General features: G+C 41.8%; 1 protein-coding gene across 2 annotated transcripts in view; it reads left to right on the forward strand.

The window, feature by feature from the left end:
• Positions 1-24716, forward strand: part of met (MET proto-oncogene, receptor tyrosine kinase) — an 89292-nt gene that overhangs the window by 45523 nt on the left and 19053 nt on the right. For both annotated transcript variants that reach the window (XM_028586202.1, XM_028586203.1), the window contains exons 7-12: positions 564-678; positions 1274-1410; positions 2361-2525; positions 3959-4058; positions 17093-17302; positions 22022-22171. In XM_028586202.1, the coding sequence (XP_028442003.1) occupies positions 564-678; positions 1274-1410; positions 2361-2525; positions 3959-4058; positions 17093-17302; positions 22022-22171 (877 nt within the window). The remainder of the gene's footprint in view (positions 1-563; positions 679-1273; positions 1411-2360; positions 2526-3958; positions 4059-17092; positions 17303-22021; positions 22172-24716) is intronic.

Below are 24716 nucleotides of genomic sequence, written 5' to 3' on the forward strand. Positions count from 1 at the left end.
AGCCATCTTAGGGAGGCAGGTAGAGACAGAGTGAGTGTGTGTGTGTGTGTGTGTGTGTGTGTGTGTGTGTGTGTGTGTGTGTGTGTGTGTGTGTGTGTGTGTGTGTGTGTGTGTGTGTGTGTGTGTGAAGTGGTGGGTGTTTACCAGATAAAGGGACCCATACACTGGCGTCTTATAGGGGCAGAGCAGGAGTTTAATAGAACTTATTGTGTTGAAGGAAGAATGTTAAGAAGCCCCACCCCCCCTCCTCTCGCAGTCTGCCGCATTCAACACATGACTCCCCTAACTGAAAAATTGCTGGGAAAAATCGCTGCATCCAGACTTTCCACTCACCCATATCCACTGGGACCATGTCCCATTCAAAAGCCCCTTTTGCTACAAACAACCTCATTACAAATGGGGGGCGGAGGGGGGGGAACACCACCAACCCAATCCCAAGATGAAGATCGCCTCTTTGTGCATTACTGCTGGGCAGTGGATCATCATTGAATTAGGATAAATGCTTGGTGGCTGCGGCAGGGTATAATGCCGTGTCTGTGTGTTGTCTGGGGGGTTGTGTTTAGGTGGACTGAGATGCAGTGTACCCCGGTGTTCAGTGGGAACTTCACCCCATCAGGACACACAGTGAGGGTCACCAGTGGCCATAAGGTAGCCACAATGGAGGGCTTCACCTTCGTGGTAAGAATGCCATTTTCCCTTGTTTTTGGATGCACTTTGTGAAAAGTCTGTGTTAAAATAATCAATTATCTCGTTAAAAATCGATCTTTGTTTAAGTGAACTGATATTGATCAATAAAATCTCCAAATCATTTTTTTTTTTGTTTTGTTAAAAATGTCATGTGAGGTAAAAAGTAATTTAAACCAACTTTTTGGGTGTCAGTTCTTAATGTAAACATTAACCTGGTGCATTATAAAAGGTATTTGAGGGCTGCTTCTTACTTTGTACTATTTACAGCATAAGTTCTCTGAGAATCACTTTTATATCCGAGCAAAATTGGTATTGTAACTGAAATTTCTCTAACCTAATTGATATCGAATTGGAAATGTAATTGAATCGGGACCTTGTGAATTGGAATTAAATTGATTCAGGAACTTATTGGCGATACCCAGCCCTAGAAAAATCTGTGTATTGTGTGAAGTGGTTTATGAATCGATTTGTCTGACAGGATTTACAGTGAGTCAGCATTTACACTTCATGAGAAGTGAAAGCAAAGTGCTAGGATCTAAACATTAGACAGAGTTAATTGAAAGTGTCTGGTGGTCTCTGCGTCCAGGACCCTGTGATCCACGAAATCTTCCCGACATTCGGGCCAAAGTCCGGAAACACCATGCTGACCATCAGGGGAGCCTTCCTGGATACTGGGAACAAGCGAGAGGTGACCGTAGGGAAAGTAGCCTGTAAGATCCAGAGGTCAGTTCACAGTCCCTTTTTTTTTAATCCTTTCTTTTCTTTCTCTTTTTCTTTCTGTTTCTCATTCTCTTTGCCTCCCACACTGCATAACAGCAACAGCTCTTTAAAATCAAGTTTGCATGTCAAGTGGTTGTTCTATTTTCTCTGCCTATTTCTTTCTTTCTTAGAAAGGAATTACGGAGGTTGTACAGTTCGGTACATATGTACTGCAGAGGGATTGTGTTTGTTACACATACTCAAATGTGTCTTGACAGTGCTGTAAGTTTACTGGGAACATGTTGCCTGTGAACTGGAGGGCCGGTCAAAGGTCTTTCTGTCTTTCTTTTTCTCTTGCTTTTCCTGCTCTTGTCCTCATTCTGTCTCCTCTCCCGCTCAATCAGCAATTATCTGCAGGACTTATACAAGATAAATGCATGAATGGCATCCCTGAACACTAGACAGCTACAGCGGATAACCGATTCCATTTTAAATGACAGCTTGCACCCTTTTGCAGAATAAGTTTCAGCTTCTCCCTTCTGGAAAAAGGGTTTTTTAGTTCCAAACGATATAAAAAAAAAACTTTGTTCCAGCGGCAATCACACTGATAAACAAGCTGTAAGAAATATTGCACAATTTGCACAGCCTGTATTTGTGTAGGCCTGTGTGTTATTTATTTATTCATTTATTGTTTTTTAGATTTTATGGTGGTCAGCCATAAGTCATTTCATTGGTATTAATTAGATATTCTTGATTAGCACTGGAGAATTTTAACTGTTTTATTTATTTTCCCATTATATGTTGTTTGTGGTGTTTAATACTCTGTCATTTTCACTGGGCAACAAATTTACCTACCAATACAAATAAAGTAACCTGAACCTGAATAGTGGATAATGGCTACCACGGTTACATACTACCACCACAATATATCCTGTGTGTTTACTCATTCCCCTCATCCTAACCTCCACCATCAGCTTGTCGTCCGCCATGCTTACCTGTAAGACGCCTCCACACGCAGTTCCCTCCAAGCTCCCCGTGAAGCTGACGGTGGATTCAGTGGAGCTCCACGCGCCCGTGCAGTTCACCTACAACGAGGACCCCATCATCAAAAGCATCCAGCCGTCACGCTCCTTCGTCAGGTCAGAGTTCTAGTCATTCAGAGTGGCATTTTCTTATCGTTGTGTTTTCCATACAAGGTTGAACCCCAGAAAAGCTGTTAGGCCCGTTGGCAAATGTCTTTTTTTGACGAGAGCCCAGCTGGGGCCACTCGCAGATTGATGGCAGCATTAATGTAGAGCCAAATAGTTTCTGTGATAACAGAATCATGGATGGAATCATGAAAATTGAGAATTTAAAAAACCTATAAGACAGATTCTATAGAGGTTTACATTAAGTCAATGCTAAAAGCTTACTGGAACATTTTAAAATATGACTACAGTACGTCTAAGTTTCCAACCGAGCCGCCCCACTGTAATTAGTTTTAAAAACTTTTTTTTCCCCAGTGGCTTAGGCCTGATGGGGGGCAACTTAGGCCCGGTGGGCCACCAGGCTTGCAATACACTTGGGGAAAACCATGTCTTAGTCTATATCGACAACGATTCATTTAGGGGATTGCTCCGGTGCTGCCAGACGATCCGCCTTATGTCCGTTACCTTCCTCTTTCTGCAGGGTGAATCCAGACAGCTAGCTAGACTATCTGTCCAATCTAAGTTTTCTGTTGCATGACTAAAACAACTTTTGAACGTACACGTTCCACCAAAACAAGTTCCTTCCCGAGGCTACTTTGCAGAGGCACCGTCATTGCGTCCGGCGCGTAGCACCGCCCGAGATGATTGTGATTGGTTTAAAGAAATGCCAATAAACCAGAGCACGTTTTTCTCCCATCCGCAATGTTTTGTGGACTAGACAGACCTTCCTCCGCAGCATTGTGGATGACGGTCTGGCAATGCGAGACTATGTACTCCACATCTGTGTGGCAGCCAGCACTGACCTGCTGACACTTTGGGATTGTCAGAAATGGTTTGGATATCAGTATTTGTCATCATCAACTCGATAAATTTCCTCCAAAATTTGAGCTCTTGCATGCTTCTTTACCTCAGGGAGGTAACAGAGAGAGAAAGCGAGGGCGAATGTGACTGAGAACTTCTGCGGATGAAGCGAGACAGATTGATGCTTTAGTTTTACAGCAGGAGGAAACGGTTTTCAGTCTTATCGTTGTGTCCTCCACATCTGTGGGACACTTTGGGATTGTCAGAAATGGTTTGGATATCAGTATTTGTCAATGTCAACTTGATTCATTTCCTCCAAATGTAAGCCCATGCTCTTTCTTCACTTAACACCAAAAGGAGGCACAAGAGGGAAAAGAAGCAAGGGCTAATGTGCCTGAGAATATCTGCAGATGAGACGAGACAGATTTCTGCTTTTAGTTTTACAGCAGGAGGAAAGGAGTGGGAGGTGACGAGTGGCTAAACTGCTAACGCTAACAGCAGGTCCCTCCCAGTGGGGATCTACTGTGTCTCTGCCTGGTGCTCATGCTAACTTCCGATCTCATTCCCCCCCATTCTCACTGTAGCGGAGGCTGCACGGTGTCGGCTCACGGCTCCTTCCTCCAGTCCGGCCTCCAGCCCCAGATGGTCCTCACCACCGGTCAGGATGCTGAGGTCTTCCAAGTGGTGAGTACAAATAAAAAAGGTCTCATATCCCAAAATGAGATATCTATCATTTGGATTATAAAGTTTGCACAATCTGAGTTCAGGTTAAGCCTTGGTGGAGCAAAGAAAGACCAATCTACAGTCTAGATCCTCTCCTGAGAAACATTTCCCTCGTGGCTATTTTGAGAAAAAAAGGACCTTTTCCTGAAACTCAAGAATATGTATTTTTTATTTAACCTAGGAATTTCCTTGAGATTAAAATCTCTTTTTCGAGAGAGACCAGGTTTTGGCTCCTGCCTCCCAAAACATCCCTGCTCCTGAGGTAATACTTCTTAGGGTGCTAACAGATCTTGCAGTACAGTGCAAGGCTAATATGTCAACCATTCACCAATCAGCCTCAATAACTGATATTACAAAATGTAATTTTAGACATTTATTTACTATTTTATTCATATATTATGCTACTTTTGTGAACCCACAACGTTTGTGAACTCATTTCAAGCACCAAAACAATTGAGTGTAGGTTTATTTTCACAAGAGATTTAAGAAATATTTCCGCTTTAGCGCCAAATCATCTCTTTATACATTGCTCTGGAACAATTTTGGGCTTCAACATCCAGAAAGCTGAGTTTGGTCTGAACATTTTGATATGGAACACATGGGGATGAGGTTATACGCAAATACCCTTAAAAGGAGAATTCAAGAAGGTAACTAAAAATGCCCTTAGACCTCAGAGGGTTAATATCCAAATTAGCAATTGCAATGGGATTTTCATTTAACGCTACCAACATTTAAACTATATTTGTGTACATAGAGAAATAAGAGTTAGAGAAATGAACAAGCAGGAGATCATTGCTGCTTTGGAGACAGGCTTATTTCCTTTCTGGCGTTTGCATCTCTGAACGTCTCCTATACAGCCATCACACCAACATCATGCACTTTTCTGGAGATGAAGTGGAAACGTGAATAAATGACTTAGTTCCTGAGTTCAGCTCCTCTGGCTCCTTATGTGGTTTTATGAGATCCATTAGAAATATAAAATGAAACAACAGGCAAAATGGGAAAATAAACATTTCGAAGACCTTGCTGCCGCATGCATGGTATTGTGATTATACATACTTACGCCCCCCCCTGAAAACCATCTAGAAGAAAAAAGAATACTTCTTGACAATGGAAAAGAGCTGGACAAACACACGAAGAAGGGAAATGGAAAATCCACAGTCAGATCTGTAGGATCCAGCTGTCACCTCTGACTCACGCACAGTAGCAGAGCGAGGCCTTTTCGGATGCTGTGGCTCTCCTTGCCTCCGTCAGACGCTATTCTACTTATCGCAGAAAAAACTGATATTGCATGCTTGAAAGCACGTCATCGCTCTCTTAGACCGGCTGGCCTTTACAGCGACAAGGCCTGGAGGTGTTTTAAATTATCCGACCCTGACACTCACCAAGCTTTCACCGTGCTATCTGCAGGCCGTTAAAAAGGTCTGGAATCGATGTAGCTTAATTATTAGGGCCTTTAAAATGTGTAAAATGTATATAAAATGTCATCCAGGTCAGAAGTCAAAGGAAACAGTGCTTGGTTTTACTTAGATGTAAGACATTTTAAGGTTTCATCAGAGCCAAGTTACACCTACAGCTTATATATTGTATCATAGGATCATAGATGGACCGGGAGGGGGGGTGGGGGGGATGCACGTTGTCATCTTTTAGGTTAAATGTACTTGTTCCCACCTGTCCACGTCAAAAAAAAATTTTTACGAATAAAAGTCAATCTTTGAAGGACAATTCCGGCGCAAAATGAACCTAATAACACGTGTCCCGAGTCCACCCTTCTCTGGGATATGTTTTCATGCTAATCGAATGTGACCAGTTTTAGCAGCACACCGCTAATTAGCTTATAACGCTAGTTGTCGGGGCACGGGTAAAGTAAAAAGAAATCGCTATTCGCACGATCAGTCGAATGACAAATGCCATGCTTGAGCTATGTTACTGGTTACGCAGCGTTTGGCGTTCGACTGATTGTGCGATTAGCATGAAAACATATCCCAGAAAATGGCTGACTCGGTACACGTCTTTAACCCTTAGGTTCATTTTGCGCCGCAATTGTCCTTTAAATGTAAATATTTTCTAATTTATTTACTCCTCTATGACAGTACACTGAATATCTTTGAGTTGTGGACAAAACAAGACATTTGTGGACGTCATTTTGGGCATTTGGAAAACGCTGATCTGACATTTTTCACAATTTTCGGACATTTTATAGATTAAATAGCTACTCGATTTCTCTTGAAAAAAAATTCTAAAGTTGTTCCTCCAATTTCAACACACTGAAAAACATCTTGAGGACTTTGAACAACTTGTAACCAGAGGTAGAAAGTAACAAATTACAATTACTCACGTTACTGTAATTGAGTTGTATTTTTGTGTACATTTACGTGCAACAGTAGTTTTTAAAATCTGGTTTTGTTGTAAAGTATTGTACTTTGCTACATTTTAAAGCACATATATTACTGAGCATAAAAAGAAAGGTCTCCAATGTCGTTTTGCGCCATTGCTTTGGCATAGTACCTGTCAACAAATTGAAAGCGGCTTCGTGCCCTTATCAAAATGCAAAAGACTGTGATTTAATTCAATAAGTATAATAAGTATACCTCCCCTAGCTGTTAAAAAGTAACTAAGTAACCCTTACTCATTTTAAATGAGCTACTTTTTACTTTTACTGGAGTAGATTTTCATACCGGTAATTTGACTTGTACTTAAGTAAAAGTTCATCAACGTAACGGTACTTTTACTTCAGTAGAATATTTTTGTACTCTTTCCACCTCTGCTTGTAGCTTGTTAGAAGCTTTGTAAGAGTGAAGGTGACTTCTTTTTTGATTGAGTCATAACAAACCAGCGGAGGTGTGTTGTTCTGTGTCGCTGTGGGATGTTTGCCTTAGGGAGGCGGTTTGAGGACAAGCAGTGCTTTGTAATGATGTTATCTGTCATCCTGAAGCACACGCTGCTCCAGGTTCAGTCAGGAGATAAAAATACGCTCAGTATACGCACACACACGCGCACACACACACTGACACACACACGCACTGACACAGAACACGTTCTCTTATGGAATTATGACATGAGACTTCCATCTTATATCTTAGCGCCACAATATCCCTTTATCTCAAGTCTGTCTTACTTCTCTTGTTGCCTCTCACTGTTTTTTCTGACACACACACACACACACACACACACTGACACAGAACACATTCTCTTATGGAACTATGAAATTAGACTTTTATCTTAAATCTTAGTGCCATAAAATCCCTTTATTTTCATTCTGTCTTACTTCGATTGTTGCCTCTCTGTTTTTTCTCACTCACACACTCTCTCACACACACACACACACACGCACACATACACTGACACACAACATGTTCTCTTATGGAACTATGAAATTAGACTTTCATCTTAAATCTTAGTGCCATAATATCCCTTTATTTTCATTCTGTCTTACTTCGATTGTTGCCTCTCTGTTTTTTTCTCACTCACACACTCTCTCACACACACACACACACACACACACACACACACACACACACACACCCTGACACAGAACATGTTCTCTTATGGAATTATGAAATGAGACTTCCATCTTAAATCTTAGCATCACAATATCACTTTATCTCCAATCTGTCTTACTTCTCTTGTTGCCTCTCTCGGTTTTCTTTTCTCACACACACACACACACACTCTCTCACACACACACACACACACACTCCCAGCAGTGTCTCATCTTTCAGTTTCCCTTTCCCTGGTCATTGACCTGTGTTCAGGTCAGCGGTTGATGGGTTTCTGGAGAGCTCGGGCTTCGATACACACAAACAGCTTGAACAAACTAAAATCAGGTTTATGACGCGGAAATTGCTGCTTCGAATCCCCGGTTCACCTGGCACATATCGGTGATCCTCGAGCTCTTAACTTCCAGCTCCAGTGGACGTGCTCTGAGGGTCGACAGTAGACCATTGTTGCCGTGCGTGTGATCTTGTGCGTCTGTGTGAGGCGAAGCGGTTTGCTTGGTCACCTCTCTCTGGATGAATAAAGGTTAAAAAAACAAACAGCTGACAGGTCAAAAAAAGGTCGGGCAACCTGGACATTTTAAGGCGGTACATAATTACATTACATACAGTACATATATATGTATATGTGTATATATATATATATATATATATATATATATATATATATATATATATATATATATATATATATATATATATATATATATATATATATTCTTTAATATATTTCTCAGTACTGGCAGAAGGTGAAGCTGTGTCGAAAGTGTGAAAGTTTACCTCCCCCTCTCTTGTGTGTGTGTGTGTGTGTGTATATAGTTATGTCATGTCTCTTTCTTTCATAGTTGTCCTTTGAAAAAAAGAAATAGACAATGAATAAATGAAAATAGGACTAAGACTATTTTTGTTGCTACTTTGTTTTAAAGAGCTTTGGAAATGGACCATTGCTTGTATATCTATATATATTTCCTGTGGATGTATTAACAATGCATTTTGAAAGAAGAAAAAAAAGGTTAAAAGGATGAAATAGTGCCTTTACAGATGGGGAAAAAAAAACAAAGCGTGTTTAGTTAGTTTAGTTAGTTTGACTCATAGTTAGGTCTGTTTGGCCAGTGAGTAACATAGGACAGATCAGAACCTCCTGTTTATGATACTTTGCTCACTGATTTAGAACACGAGGTTGACCAACTGGAACGGTGTTTCAGGTGCCAGCCAATCACAAACAAGTAGTTTCTGTTACCAGGATCTCCTGTTATTAAACATACACTTGTTTTTTAGGATACGTTGAAAGTTCCAGCCAAGTTTCCTGGGTGTAATTTCACCTGTAATCTTAGATTGAGTAGGGTCATTCGGTGTGTTCAAATGTTCTTTATGTGTCTCCTGGTGCTGCTGCATTGCAAGTTTACACTGGGGGTAGTCAGAGTTCACTTCACTTTCAAGTCAAAAAACATGCTGTGACTCTTTAAAATCATGCAAACTACCAAACTTTGGAAACGCTTTTTTTTTTTAAATCCCCTCTGTTAAGATGTGAATGACAAACGGCTCTCGGATGACTGAAAGGTGGTGTGTCAAAGCGAGCCCTCGCCCCGATAGTTTATTGTACAAAGTTTTTAGCTTGAGAGAGAGAGAGCGAGAGAGAGAGACTGAGAGAGAGAGAGAGAGACTGAGAGAGAGAGAGACTGAGAGAGAGAGAGACTGAGAGAGACAGAATGCAAGCAAGCAGCCTGTATAAAATAAGGCTATCATTACTAATGATTTAGGATGGGATCATGCCCCGTAGGGCCACAGCTGTCGCCTGTTAAATTCCTTCCAGTAAACGGGATGAGTTCAGGCTCAGCCTGGGAAGGGACAGTATAAGTGTCTTATTGTCTTAACCCCTCAAAATAGAGGCAGGGATCCTGCACAAACTGACATCCCAGAGGTTTCCATCGCCAGCGGAACGGCACCGTGGGTAATGTGAGCCAGCCTCTCGTGCCTCCCAGAGCTGCGTACGTAAACCTGAACGACGGCCCGTGCGACCACAGCAGCAGAATGATGGCGAAAATCTGTTCTCCAGTCGGACAAAAATCTATCAGATCTTCACACCAAAGCAGATTGGAGAGAGGAAGAAAACCAAGACTTGCTTAAAGCCCACAGCAGAGGTCCAGGGGTCTAAGTTGTAGTATGAAAGAAAAAAAAAAAACACCCAGTGTTGACTTGATATCTGCCTCTCAGATCTCCAGTAAAGCCTGGTCTCAGCCAATATCGGCTTTCCCACAAACATGAAAGAGGTTTTTTTTTTTTTTACGATCCGTCGTGAAAAGCTGGCATGGTCACAAAGCCAAAGGGGGCTGCACATACACAAAAAAACAGCAAAAAAAAAAAATCTCTGAATTTCCATCTATCACTCACAAAGCTGAGTTCATACCAGCATAACATACTTCATACCAGCTTTGCTTTGCACCATCACAGATCGTTTTGGTTTAACTAGAGGCTTCACCGTAGCCAGACACCTGTCGCCTGCATTCACAAACTGGCTTGTTTCGTGTCAGATGCCTCTTCCTATCTCATCCCCAGCGGGCTCACCCCTTCCAGCTGACACCTGAACGCCTCATGGAGCCTCCCTTTCGTTCAGTTGATGGATTACACATCGCTCTGTCAGGTTTTTAAACCCGTTAAGTAGATATTGAATAGTGGCATTAACATGGAAAACAAGTTGTATTTAACGGAGGTCTTTAAGCTTGTTACACACAACAGCTACAGCAAAACAAAGGGCATTCATTTAGTTCTTGTGTGGGAAAAAATGTATTCATTTACGTCTACTGCAACATCACACATTTCATATAGGGACATTCCATTAAAAATACTGCTCAAGGGCGCCGAGGTAGCTCAGTTGGTAGAGCAGGCGCCCATATATAGAGGTTTACTCCTCGACGCAGAGGGGCCAGGTTCAACTCCGAGCTGCTGCCCTTTGCTGCATGTCATTCCCCCCCTCTCTCTCTCTTTCTCTCCCCTTTCATGTCTTCAGCTGTCCTGTCAAATAAAGGCCTAAAAATGCCCATTATCTAAAAAAAAAAAAAACTGCTCAAAACTACTGTAACTATGACGAGATCATTTAATCTGGAAACCTTTTGGTGTATTAGTAGTTATATAACTTTATACTGGGCCCAATAGGGCCTGACTATTTGTATTGCAAAACATCCTGTGAATCCAGTACTGGCAGAAATTAATCCTAGTAACTGATTTGCAATGTTGCTTGCTAAGGCAAAAAATGGCAAAGACAGAGAGCCACCTCGGTATAAACATCATAGCAAAACTGACAGTTGACGACCCTCATGTGCCATGTAGTTTGTTGTGCGTAGCATGAGACGTCCTAATAGGACATTATTCTGAATATAATGTTTGGTTTTGGAACAATTAGGCACTGCACAGAGAGTGTGTGTGGGATTTCCAACTTACTTAAATGAGTTTTAAAAAGGCCAAATAATTTTGGATTAACACCTGTTAATCTGTAACTCAGAAAGTATCAATAAGTGATTCATGATTGTAGTTTAGTGTTAGTCATTTGCACAATGGTAAAACATTAGAGAGTTTAAAGTCTAGAAAGCCAACAGAGATAGCACTAAAGACCATCTTGCAATGGGATCACACTAGCCGCGACACCAACATTGGGCCAAGGACGGAAAGTTGGGGGGCCTTTCCCTACTTCCAGTGCCCTTGCTTGGACCAAACCCATTATCGAACTCTGCCTTTATTTTGATCTCAACTACACCCTGGTAAGGTTTAGTGACAAAATCTGGGCACAGACAGACAGACAGACAGACAGACAGACAGACAGACAGACAGACAGACAGACAGACAGACAGACAGACAGACTCAAAACCGCCTCTTTGGTAGTTGGTAGGTGTCTCCAGGCCCACATCACACACAGACTCGCAAGGTGAAAACAATGGCTGGTAATAAAGTTACGAGATGCAGAACACATTATGTGCAGTCACAAAAATATCCACTGCAGAACAAGTGAGAGTGAAATGTACACTTACAAATCAAGATAATGAGCAAAGACACAGCTGAATAAATGAAAACACAGCACAGTAGGAAAGACCGGAAAACTGCGCTGGTATAAATCACTCTAGATTTGACAGGCACTTTTGTACGTGGGAGCTCCGTTATGACTTTGCTTTTTCGCAGGCTGTTACGCTAATGATCCTTCAGGGACGGCGGAGGTTTTGGGATCGCTGGTTCTCTCATCACCCCCACAGTAAAGCTCTCGGCCCGCTCTCTGAGCGATTGTATTTACAGCTGCTGCCGACCTACAGCCCTTCACCTCCTCTCCTTTTAAATTTGAGGAGACATCCATTGAACAATGGAACTGACTGAGGTTTCCACTAATTCACAGGATATTTTTCCTTTCGCCGCACCCCTGGGAGGTTGGGTGGAATGGGAGGGGGGGGGTTACCCTAGAGTCCTGCTCTACTCACTCTTTATTGGTGTGTGGAGGTTAATTGGATTGCTTTTGTTTGGTGACCCGAGTGCTCCCCTCACACACACATGGACACATTCAGTATGTATGTGTGTGTTTTCAATGCGCTTATGTCTTGGGTCTTTCAATTACAGTGTGGTCCAGACACACAGTAAAGTGTCCTGAGATAACTTCTGTTATGATTTGACGCCATGAATAAAACGGCATTGAATTGAATTTGTTGAATGCTTGTGTTCGAGCGCTTGCGGATGCACGCAACTTCCAGTGTGCGTTTGTGCGCGTCCACCTGGGATTGAGAAGTGCATAGGAACATTTTAGCAATACATCGACATAGCTGCTGCTACTAAAGTGACTTTCTGTGGAGTCAGTAGTCAGAAGTATTACAAACTTTACAGACCATAGTTCATAGGCCTGGGGTTCCCAACTGGTCTAAGCCTTGGGGTCCACATAGGCTGCCATTGTGTCTGTTTTGTTTCACAAAATGAAGCTATAGTGCTGTTGTCAGTATCAGTACTGCAATGAGAACGTGCAACAAGCCATTATTAAACCACTGAGCAACTTTTTTTCCCTGCCTCCTGTCCTCACGTAATGTCAACTCAAGGACACATCTACCTTTTGTAGCCCAAAAGATAAACACACACCATCATTGGCCACCGCAGCGCAAATATCCGCATCAATCTGTTAGCACGCAGCCAAACAAGTCTGGTTTGTTCTGAGTGCACCTGTGTAGAGGAATAACAAGCCATATTGATATTTGCTTTGCATAATTAATAAACCACTACTAATTAACTTGTCTGTGATCCTGAAGAGTGAAACAGCATATTGACAGGCACTAAATGGGATAACCGATCATTTTATAAACACTTTTGGCCTCTTACACGCTCCTTTTACTGTTGCTTGTCAAGTCATATCAACAACAGCTTTCGGATAAGTGTACCCTCTTATTTTTCTTTTATAGTCTGTCTATTGATTTTCTTGTTTCTGGGAAAGTTGCCCAAGATCCGATCCCAGTAACACCCCCATTTGGATGCTGTTCCCTTCCAAGACAAGGCTCCCTCCCCTATTTACTACATTTTGTAAGAGTGTGAGATAAGGCTGATGATGAAAATTAGTTGCACTAAAGTCAACTAAATTCACCATAGTAATAAACTATGAGGAGACTAAACATTTAAAGCTATAGTGCGTAGTTTCTGTCTCCCCCATGAGGAATTCTTAGTAATGACGACAAAACTGTCAGCGCGTCGACATACAAGCAGTTGCTAGTAGCCAAGGAGGAAATGGAGGATTAAAAAAACGTAATGGACTCTTCAGAAGAGCTAATAATCTTCACTCGAGTTTCTGCGTGGGAAAGTCACCGGACGCCACAAACTTCTGAACATAGCCATACTGAGAAACACAGAGAGAGTTGTGTTGAGCTGATAGTCTTAATTAGCTTTGTAGCAACTCATTTGGCAATGGCTTGAACGTTCGTTAATATTAAAAAGTTACGCACTAAAGCTTTAAAGGCTCATTTTGGTATTTTTCAACCTGGAACCCATTTCCCCATGTATTGATGTCTAAGTAACAAGTGTGAACAAAAATCATTGGTCCAGTTTTGAGCAAGAACGCTGTAACCAGCAGCCGCGAACCGGACTGCAATGTAATCCTATAGGGCAAATGTGCATCAGTTTCCGTCCACTGAAAGTGCTGTTTTTGCCACGGACACAGGTTCCCAAATTACCTTTTATGTCCACTAGCCAAATGGCTAGTTAATGTTCAAATTGTACCAGCCAAAAAATAGATTACTGTTGTTTTTTGGGCTGGTAAGTGAAAAAAATCTACCAGCCACTTGCATATTTATTTAACACTGGACCAATTTCTAAGATTGTTGTTCCCATCAGTCACTTAGACACAAAACATAGGAAAATACGTTCCAGGTTGAAATAAAAAAAGAAGTTACAGTGTTGTATATTTCACCTATACCATACTTTCTTCTGCACAACTTAATTTACCTCATGTGAGCTTCTTGCTTTGTGTCATACAGTATGTATATACATATATACATACATACATACATACATACAGTGCATGCTGTAATTCAAGAATGTTACACAGGCAGTCCAGCTCTCAAGTACATGTTCCTCTTGAGCAACCGATACAAGGCCGATTCTAACGTTAGAGCAGTCACCGAAGGTTTAGATCATTGCCATGTAAACACAAGGGACGTCTGACCTCAGCGTCTTTTTTTCCCCCCGTTCGATACCTGTGTTCTCTTGAGACAAAGATGAAACACCTCAATAAAAAAGGACTTAGGTTGTTTCTGTCTCTCACTGGGCGGTTCTTAATGAGCACAAAAGCTGGTAATTCTATGTGGGCTGAATCCAACACGGGATAAGAAACTCTGTTGTGCCCTCGGGCCATGCGTGTAAACACTGCAGTATCTGAAACAGGCGGTGCCTCACTTAGTTTATGTTGAGTATAAAAGAAGCTGCCAAACTGAGGATTACTGCATGGTTGTTCTACTATGTGACTGAGTGAAGACCTGGAGGGTGTGTTTTTTAGTGTGAGTATTCTGAGTACTCTTAATGCATGTATACAGTATCTCACAAAAGTGAGTACACCCCTCACATTTTAGTAAATATGTCATTATATCTTCTAATGGGACAACACTGAAGAAATGGCACTTTGCTACAATGTAAAGTATTACGTTTACAGCTTGTATAATAGTGTAAATGTGCTGTCCCCTCAACATAACTCAACACACAGCCATTAATGTCTAAGCCACTGGCAACAAAAGTGAGTACAGCCCTATGTTAAATTCCCATAGAGGCAGGCAGATTTTTATTTTTAAAGGCCAGTTATTTGATAGATCCAGGATACTATGCATCCTGATAAAGTTCCCTTGGCCTTTTGAATTAAAATAGCCCCCCACATCATCACATACCCTTCACCATACCTAGAGATTGGCATGGGGTACTTTCCATAAAATCATGTCTCAATGCAAATCAAACCAGCTATTAGGCTAACTGAAATAAAACCATGCCAATCTCTAGGTATGGTGAAGGGTATGTGATGATGGGGGGCTATTTTAATTCCAAAGGCCAAGGGAACTTTATCAGGATGCATAGTATCCTGGATCTATCAAATAACTGGCCTTTCAAAATATAGATCTGCCTGCCTCTATGGGAATTTAACATAGGGGTGTACTTACTTTTGTTGCCAGCGGTTTAGACATTAATGGCTGTGTGTTGAGTTATGTTGAGGGGACAGCACATTTACACCATTATACAAGCTGTAAACTTAATACTTTACATTGTAGCAAAGTGTCATTTCTTCAGTGTTGTCCCATTAAAAGATATAATGAAATATTTACTAAAATGTGAGGGATGTACTCACTTTTGTGAGATACTGTATATACAGTGTACGGAACAGTTTTGGTCTTCACTTCTTCCAGGGACTATTTTAGCTGTAGGATCAGGTTGAATTAGGATGAGCTTTAGGTTAGGGTAAGGGCTGATGTTTGATATGTAGCAGTGATGGTTCATTTTAGGGAGCAGAGGTTAGACGGTCAGTAAAGGGTTTTCACCAGTACAGTGTTTTCCTAGACAGTGTTTGCGAGTGTGTTTTCTAGGGCTGCAACGGTTACTTTCATTGTCGATTAATATGTTGATTGTTTTCTCGATTAATCGATTAGTAGTTTGGTCTATACAATTCCAGAAAATGGTGAAAAAATGTGGATCAGTGTTTCCCAAAGCCCAAGATGACGTCCTCAAATGTCTTGTTTGTCCACAACTCAAAGATATTCAGTTTACTGTGACAGAGGAGAGAAGAAAGTAGAAAATATTTACATTTAAGAAGCTGGAATCAGAGAATTTTTACTTTTTTTTTTTTTTATAAAAATGACTCAAACCGATTAATCGAGTTGACTATGGTTTGCAATAAAACGTAAAAAAATTAAAATAAAAAAAACGTACTCCATCAAGAAGAAAATTTGTGTACGTATACAATAAAATTATAAGTGGTATTCCCATTTTGTTAGTAAGAAAACAAGGGAGATACAATGCCCTTAATGAGGTAAAAGCAAGGGATAATATTCAGTAGTTACAGGTGGTGGTGCCTTCTTTAGTCGTGCTCAAGTGGCTGCGACCACCCATACATTGCCCTCCAACTTCCCTGAATACATCAAAACGTCTGGCAACATTGTTTCCTAATAAGCTTAAAAGTCTGTGTAGATTCCTGACTAAAGCTATTTGCATTTCGACACCACTCACCAGACACACAGACATGAACAATACCAAACAAGTGGGACAGTAGAGCGGTGGACAATTATACAAACAAATCCAGCAACATTTACTTAACCCTAATGCAGGTTTCATTTTTTTAAAAGTGGAACAATTATGCTTTTGCGTGTTTCCTATCGTATGATTTTCATGTTAAACACGGCCAAAACGTCAAGGTATTTTCGAGAAAATCCCCTTGAGATTTCCCACTGTTCTGAACGCTCCGGTTTCAACAGTTTTTTCTACTCTCGACTAATATAAGTGTTACGCAACTCCAAGCCCGCTTTCTGTGATTGGTCATCTGCTCCAGCCAGGCAGGACTGGAGTTTTTTTTTATTTTTAAAAAAAGCTACTGTGGTGTTAACATTGTCGCATGTAGCTGCATGCTAACCGCAGTAAAAGATGTAATCTTGGCTTCCAATGTTTTTAAATTCTCCCCAATTTCAGGTCACATAACTCCTGAAACATTTCCGGTTATGTAGTATTTGGTTTAGAAGCTACTACTTTCCAGGTGATTTTTCACAGTAGAAAGTCAGGAAGTCTTAAAGAGACAGTCTTAAGAGCTCCAACAGAGCATCTCACACAGGTGCAGCAGCCATGTTTTTTCAACATTAAAGCATGTAAACATGTTCCAGTAGAATCACAAAATTCAAGTATGAACCTGAAAATGCTATATAATATTATAGGTCCACTTTAAAACCTGCATTTGTACATTACAGGTTTTCTAACCTGCGTGTTTTTGTCTGTCTGGGTTTCCCGACTGCCTGTCTCCTCTAGAGCTGTGTGTACGCTGAGAACCGGACGTCCATCCAGTGCACCACGCCCTCTCTGGCCAAACTGGCTCTGCAGCCGCCTGTGGTCACCAAGGTGGCGTTCGTCCTGGACGGCTACTCCACAGACCAGTGGGACCTGATCTACGTGGAGGATCCCCACTTCCAAGACCCCAAGCTCACATCCAAGGACAACAAGAGCATCGTGGAACTCAAGGTAAGACAACATCCTCCGTCTACAGCTCCATTATAATGATAAAAAAAAGGCTCAGTTGTCAATTGTACAAAGATTGGTTGTTTTAAAAAAGAAGACTTTGACTTGTTTACTTTCAATGTCTTTCATTTACTCTATATCGAGGACGTTTATTTCTGGGATTGTTCAGGTGCTGCCCTAAATTCCGCCGGATGTCCCTTGTTTCAGCCGGTTGTCCATCACCTTCTACTTTCTTTGTGTTGGCGTTCTAACCTCCGGTGGATTTCTGAGGACTATGGTTAACTGCTCCTCAGATCTCTGCAGGGTAAATCCAGACAGCTAGCTAGACTATCTGTCCAATCTGAGTTTTCTGTTGCACGACTAAAACAACCTTTGAACGTTCACGTTCCACCAAAACAAGTTCCTTCCCGAGGCTACTTTGCAGAGTCACCGTGGCTCCGTCCGGCACATAGCGCCACCCAAGACGATTGTGATTGGTTTAAAGAAATGCCGATAAACCAGAGCACGTTTTTCTCCCATCCCGGAATGCTGTGTGGACTAGCCAGAACTTCCTCTGCAGCTCTGTGGTGGAAAATCTGGCAATGTGAGACTACTCTAATGTTAGAAAAAAATATCACGGAAAAATAAGGGTTAGATGCAGAACTGCATCCTTTGGTAAAAGATTAAAGGTCTTGCTCATGAGATCTCCAGCAGGCCAGACACTTCCAGGAACAGGTGCAGAAACTCAAGACACCTAAAGAAACTCTAATCTTTGACTTTAAGGTTGTTAAGTAAGAAAGTCTCCATGTGGTAAAAGCTTACCACAGGACTGCAGGGGGTACGTGACATTTTTTGCAAAATGTTTTTCAGTTACAAGGCTGTAGTTACTACTACTGTCATTTTCTTTTCTTTTTTCAAAGTTTTTGTCCCTGTTTTTGAAGGTTTTGTGTCGCTTGTTTTGACCTATTCTTGCCTTTCTTCCTTTTTTCTACTGTCCTTTTATTTTCTTCAAAGTTTTTTTTCTCTTTTTTCAAAGTTTGTCGCTTATTTGAATTTTTTGTCACTTAAGTCGCACTAGTGTTGCCTTCCTTCTTTCTACTGTTTTTTTTTTCAAAGTTTGCAGTACTATTTTCGACCTATTCTTGCCTTACTTTCTTCTTTCTACCATCTTTTCCCAAGGTTTTGTTTAAAAAAAAAAAGAAGAATCTGCATTTAAATGTTGCAGTTGTTTAGTAAATCTATCGCTGACATCGCTGTTGTTCCTCCTTTATATATAGACTTTTTTTTGTTTTCTACCAAAAACTATTCGCGCTGGTTAGGGGGTACATGGCTTAAAAAACTGTTCAAAGGGGGTACATTATTGAAATAACTTGAGAACCACTGGTTTAGTTGATCAAATCAACTCCACAGATTTGTTATATTTTGACTTTCATTTTCATTCAGAGTTCTAGTTTATAGAACTTTACTGAATGAGATGAATTCACAATTTGGAACCAGGTTGATGTTCATTCTGCTGGTCGGTGCACTTTGCCTCCTATTCCACACGGTAACACGTACAGTCGGGTACGTACCGGGTCAAGTTGGGAAGGAAACAATACTAAAAGAAAAACAGGAAGTGGAGTCTGTTTCCCATCGTCTACCCCCATCCCTTCCCCACTGCTACACCTCTCTATGTATTCTCTCTGTTGACTTGCATTGTTCTGCCTGCCGAGGTCAAAGCTCTTGACATTAATGCTGCTTTTCAAACAAGCCACCACATTCCCCAGAGCCTGTTTTAGGAACACAATGAAATACATATTTCTCCTCTTTTCTTTCTTTCATTTTTTTTTTTTTTTTGTTGACTGCTGCTTGACAGTTTGTGGCAGCTGTGCTGAACCTCTCGCAGGGGATCCTGGCTGCATTTTTTTTCCCTTCTTTCTCCTTTTTCCCAGACGTGACCTTGGCCCCGATGCTAAATCCACCACCAACCCAACCTATTTCCCCCCTTCATCCCTCCCTCCAGCCCAGACAAACCTCCAGTTTTTACCCAGTGGGGGGGGGGATGGTAGCACTGAAAAACATTTAACATCATCTGATAACCCTGGCCTCCAGTAAAGGGCCAATGCTGGGCTCATTTAGCACCATCTGATAACTCTAGCCCCAAAAAAGGCTGACAATAAAAGACAAATAAAGGAATATTTAGCTCTAACTGACATCTCTGCACCAGTATGGCTGAACATGAAGGAACCAGGCTGTTGATTTTGGCATGTGGCCAGGCTCTTATCACTGCCGATCATTTCACGGGAGACTGAGATCTCACTTCCAATTAACATTGTAACAAATCATTCAGAGTGACTTGTGTTACTGCGACGGTTCTTTAATAACTTTATTAACTTGTCTTGTCTACTGCGTAGGAACACCCTGAAGAAGGACTGTACTGGATGATCTTGTTGTCTTTGTGTGTGTCCTAATTGCAAGCAAGTGGGTGAATTATTGGTTTGTGTTGCTCTGTTAGAAGACAGGGTGTGTGTGTGTGTGTGTGTGTGTGTGTGTGTGTGTGTGTGTGTGTGTGTGTGTGTGTGTGTGTGTGTGTGCGAACAGGTGCGGGCCTCCACTCTGTGTCAAATTGGAAAATCCCAAGCTATCACGCAAGGAATGTGATCATTCCCTTTATTGCCTCCTGCTGCACTCAAACAAGTGTGTTTATGTGTGAGACAGAGAGAGAGATGGAATCAGCGGAACAAAAAGTGAACGAGGAGAGAAAACACGGGAACAAGAACAAGTCTGAGAGGGGAGAAAAAGAACAGATTAGGTTGTGTTGTTCTCTCGCCGCTTCCCGTCAAACGACACACACTCACTGGGTCGGTTACACACACTCACGTGGACAACTGCTGTGTGTGCTTCCAGTCAGATCTCAGAGGGGGTGTTTGCTGTCGTCTCGCTAGGGGTCACACGACTAGAATAAGTTGCTCTGTCTTACTTAAATCCAAAGCAGCAAGCTCAGTTCGTACGTCAGTCCTTTTGATCTCTATGAATCATGATGAACTCTGCCAGAAAGAGAGACCTGCACGTAAGCCAGTATTACTTCACCTCGCTTCCTGTTGTCTACTCTCTTTTCCAACAGATTTGAAGCCTTCTGCTTCCAAATCCCAATATGTCCTAAACAAGCCATGGTGTTATTACTAAAAAAATGACTTCAGACTATTTAATGTATGTCATTTTGTCAATCCTGCACCGATGTCACTTACTGGCCTTTTTAAAAGTCCCACAAATCGTTAGAAGGCTGCACTAGTCAACTTTAAAGAGTGTGAATGTTTTGGACTCCAATACAGAGGTCTGTAAATTGCAAAGAACGCACTTATGTGGCCTGTGATTGATGAGTAAACTTTACCAAACAGCTCCCACCTTGCCATCCTTGACAGCAGTCTTCCACTCTAAACTTTATGCAACTTGACTGTATGTCCGTACAAAATTAAATAGTGCGCCTTAGGGCCCAAAAAAACGAAGAAAGTGCCCCACACGGGCACAGTATACATATAATACGGACCTTACAACTTAATTATTATTATTATTAAATGACATGTCATTTAGCTGACGCTTTTATCCAAAGCGGCTTCCAATTAAGTGCTTTCAACCTTGAAGGTACAAACTCCGGACAACAAGTAGTAAGTGCAAGTACATTAGCCTCAAATAAATGAGCCAAACAAAGAGCTATTTGAAAGTGCAGCTGTCATTTTTTATTTATTTTTTTCCATCATCATCCAAGGCGCAGTTGGAAGAGATGTGTTTTTAGCATTCGGCAAAAGAAGATGCGTAGGCTTTCAGCCATCGTGATGTCAATAGGGAGCTCATTCCACCATTTAAGAGCCAGGACAGCAAACAGTCGTGATTTCGTCGAGTGATTAGTTGTCCCTCGCTGTGAGGGGCCAGCAAGCAGTTTGGCTGATGCAGAGCGGAGTGGGCGGGTTGGGGTATAGGGTTTGACCATGTCCTGGATGTATGCTGGGGCTTATCCGTTCGTGGCCCTGTATGCAAGTACTAGTGTGTTGAAATGGATGCGGGCAGCAACTGGTAACCAGTGAAAAGAGAGGAGGAGCGGAGGAGCGGTGTAGCGTGAGAGAACTTGGGGAGCTTGAAGACCAGTCGAGCTGCAGGGGCTGGATGGCACAAGGGGAGTAGACTTAATCTTAAAGAGGGTCAGTGTACATAACAGGGACTCTGCTGGCCAAAGAGCTCACCCCTAAGGCTCTGTATTCTGTTCCTGTTGTGTGCACCAGTATTCCCAAAATGTGTGAAATCCCATTTCTGTCCACTGTTTTATGTTGGTGAGATGCAGTTTGTATCGAGACACTCCTTGCTCCTTGATTTTTTTTACTCATCCTTTTCTTCCCGTCAGACCTCACCTGACAGCAGCATTTCATTTGCACCTTAGGCAGTATCTTTTCCAGGAAAATCACAAAGGCGCTTTATTTTTGACATTTTATTTTGCACATTTTATTTTGCACTTGTAATGGTTTGTCGCCATCTTATTTAGTAATTAACCATTTGGTTTGTTCCATCTACTGTCTGGATGCGCTGACCTTAGTGTCTGGATGCGCTGACCTTAGTGACAGTCGCTTGTAACGTTGCTGACCTCAACCCTTTTTCAACTGTTGACCTCATGTGTCTCAATCTTTTTTTTTTTTTTCTCTCCCCCCTGGATCTTAATCCCTATTTCTATCTCACCTTCTCTCTCTCGTTCCTCTCCCTTTCCCTCCGCTGCAGGGTGACCACATGGACAGGGAGGCGATGAAGTGTCAGGTTCTGACCGTGTCCAACCACAGCTGTGAGACTCTGACTCTGATCGGGAACACTCTGGAGTGCCTGGTCCCCACCGAGCTGCAGGCCGCCACCGCCAACGGGCTGCAGGTGGAGGTGAGACACGCCTGCCGTTTACAGACACCAACGCACATGCAGTGTGAGAGCAGAAAAGTTCCAGTTTTTTTTTCTTTTGTTCTTAGCAGCAGTCAGTTTGGAGTTCTTGTTGTTTTTTTCTTCTCCTTTTTAATGGTTTAACCTTTTATACCTTTTTAACCCTATTGCCTATATTATTTGTTTTCACTTTAGGTTAAGCTCTGCACTTTGACACAAACACACAAACATTAACATATTTGCATTGCTCATGCACACTACGAAGCCATTGAAAGAGATTCATACACAGGTGCACACACCTATGCATACACACCTCCTCTTCATGGCCTTGGTCAACAAAGACACTTTCTTTAATTAACACCTTTTTGTTTCTAGAGAAACCCAGCAAACCACTTATACATATACACCTACACACCCACTCACACACACAAACACACACACACACACACACACACACACTCTTCACTTAAATCAATAGACATCTTGTTCCAGCTTCCCTGAATGTTTACAGCAAAGAAAAGTGTGTGTGTGTGTGTGTGTGTGTGTGTGTGTGTGTGTGTGTGTGTGTGTGTGTGTGTGTGTGTGTGTGTGTGTGTGTGTGTGTGTGTGTGTGTGTGTGTGTGTGTGTGTGTGTGTCTGTGTGTGTGTTTGAAGTGGCAGTGAAGGGTGTGTGTGTGTGTGTGTGTCAGGTGTGTCAGGTGTGTGTGTCAGGGTGTGTTAAACTGTTTATTGATGTTCAGATTGATTTAATTTGCATGTTAGTGAATGAGCTCATCGTTCATTTGAAGTAAAGAACACGAAGCGTATGCAAACAGGTTTCTTATCCAGTAATGAGAGTGTTGTAAAAACACACCGGTACCTTGTAAAAACAGTAAGTTAATTAATCAACTGTTGAAATTTCCCCCTATTAAAATTGTAATTATTATTTTTTTTAAACCTTTTGAAAGAAAATCTACCAACATGGTGAGATGATTCACACCTTTATACAATTCAAATTTGCTTGTTTCAAACATTTAAAAACCAGAAATTATCAAATGATCAAACGACTCTTTATGATGGAGGATTTTTGCAGCGATGGCGCTATTCACATATTGATAACCCTAGTTTCTATGAGCACCAATTTTCCTCTGAACGAGATATTGTGTATCAAACATCTGCTCTGAGTAGAAGTGGATGCAATACAGCAGAGATCCATAAAGCCACTTAATAATGCACTCGTATGAAATTCCCCCACTGTTTCACAAAAGGAATTTTAGCAATAAAAGGTATCATATCATATCACAGCACCTGCTTCTGGAGGAGGAGGAGGCTGACTCGCCACATAGCAACACCAGAACACACAGTGCTGATAGATGGACAGAGTATGCGCACAGTTGTTTATAGTCATGATGATTTCCAGACTTTTTGATTGAATTTGACTTGAGTTACAAATGAATAACATTCTGCTATTCAAGGTTTTATCCAATTTCTTTCCTAATTTTTTTATTCATTTGGACCCAGGTTGGCATTTATCAAACAGGAAGTAAGGACTGTATGAGTTTTCGGTAACAAAACGGGAGCATTCTGCCATCGGCCATATTGAGCTCTTCATTCTGCGCTGTGGGACGTTCAAGGGAAACAGCACATTCCTTCGGCGTTCCAGATCGTTTACAGGAGACTTCAATAACTCTCCTGTCCTAATGCAGTCCCTTATAAAAAAGCAGCTCCGGGAGAGTTTATTACACAGCGTGTTGAGTGAAAGGGCTCAGCATCCAGCTGTCTTGTCACTTGAATGTAAGTCAAGCGTCGTCTGAGTCGTGAGAAGGAGACGTACTGTACAGAAATGCCCCCCCTCCCCCCTCCTCCGCACACTGTCTTTTATTAATGAGGGGTTAAACAGGACAGACGTTTATCATCTGTAGTCTTGCATTCCAATCTCCACAGCACTGTGGAGTAAGGGTTTGGCTACACCACGCATCCATTCTGGGATAGGAGGAAAAAAAACTCTGGGTTGTTTCTTTAAACCAATCACAACAGTCTTGGGCAGCGCTAAGCTCCGGTCGAAGCGACTGTGCCTCTCCTGAATAGTCTCGGGAAGGAGCATTTCAGTGGAGCATTAGCACGCCGCAAAAAGAAAACGCCGCATACAATACTGAAAGAAGCTAACTGCTCACACAATATATTAATGTGAGCTATTTAAATTAGCTGGATACGTGGTTAAACGTAATTTGCTTTTATCAGTCTATCTCCGTGTGTATGTTGTCCATTGCATATCCCCACAAATCAGTCCCAAAACCTAAACAGATTCCTTGTAAATCTTTACAATTACTCACCGAAACAACCCTGAGCCCTTTGCCTGTTTGTTAGATAATGTGTAGTCTATATCCATGATGTTCCACTTCCGCGATTGCTTCCTTCCCGACGGAAATTCCGCCGGATTTCACTCATTTAGGCCGGATATCCGTTGCCTTGGCGTTCTAAACTCCGGTGGATTTGTGAGGACTATGGTTAACTGCTCCTCAGATCTCTGCAGGGTAAATCCAGACAGCTAGCTAGACTATCTGTCCAA

The sequence above is a fragment of the Perca flavescens genome, chromosome 8, assembly GCF_004354835.1.
Source record: "Perca flavescens isolate YP-PL-M2 chromosome 8, PFLA_1.0, whole genome shotgun sequence".
Taxonomy (NCBI): Eukaryota; Metazoa; Chordata; class Actinopteri; order Perciformes; family Percidae; genus Perca; species Perca flavescens.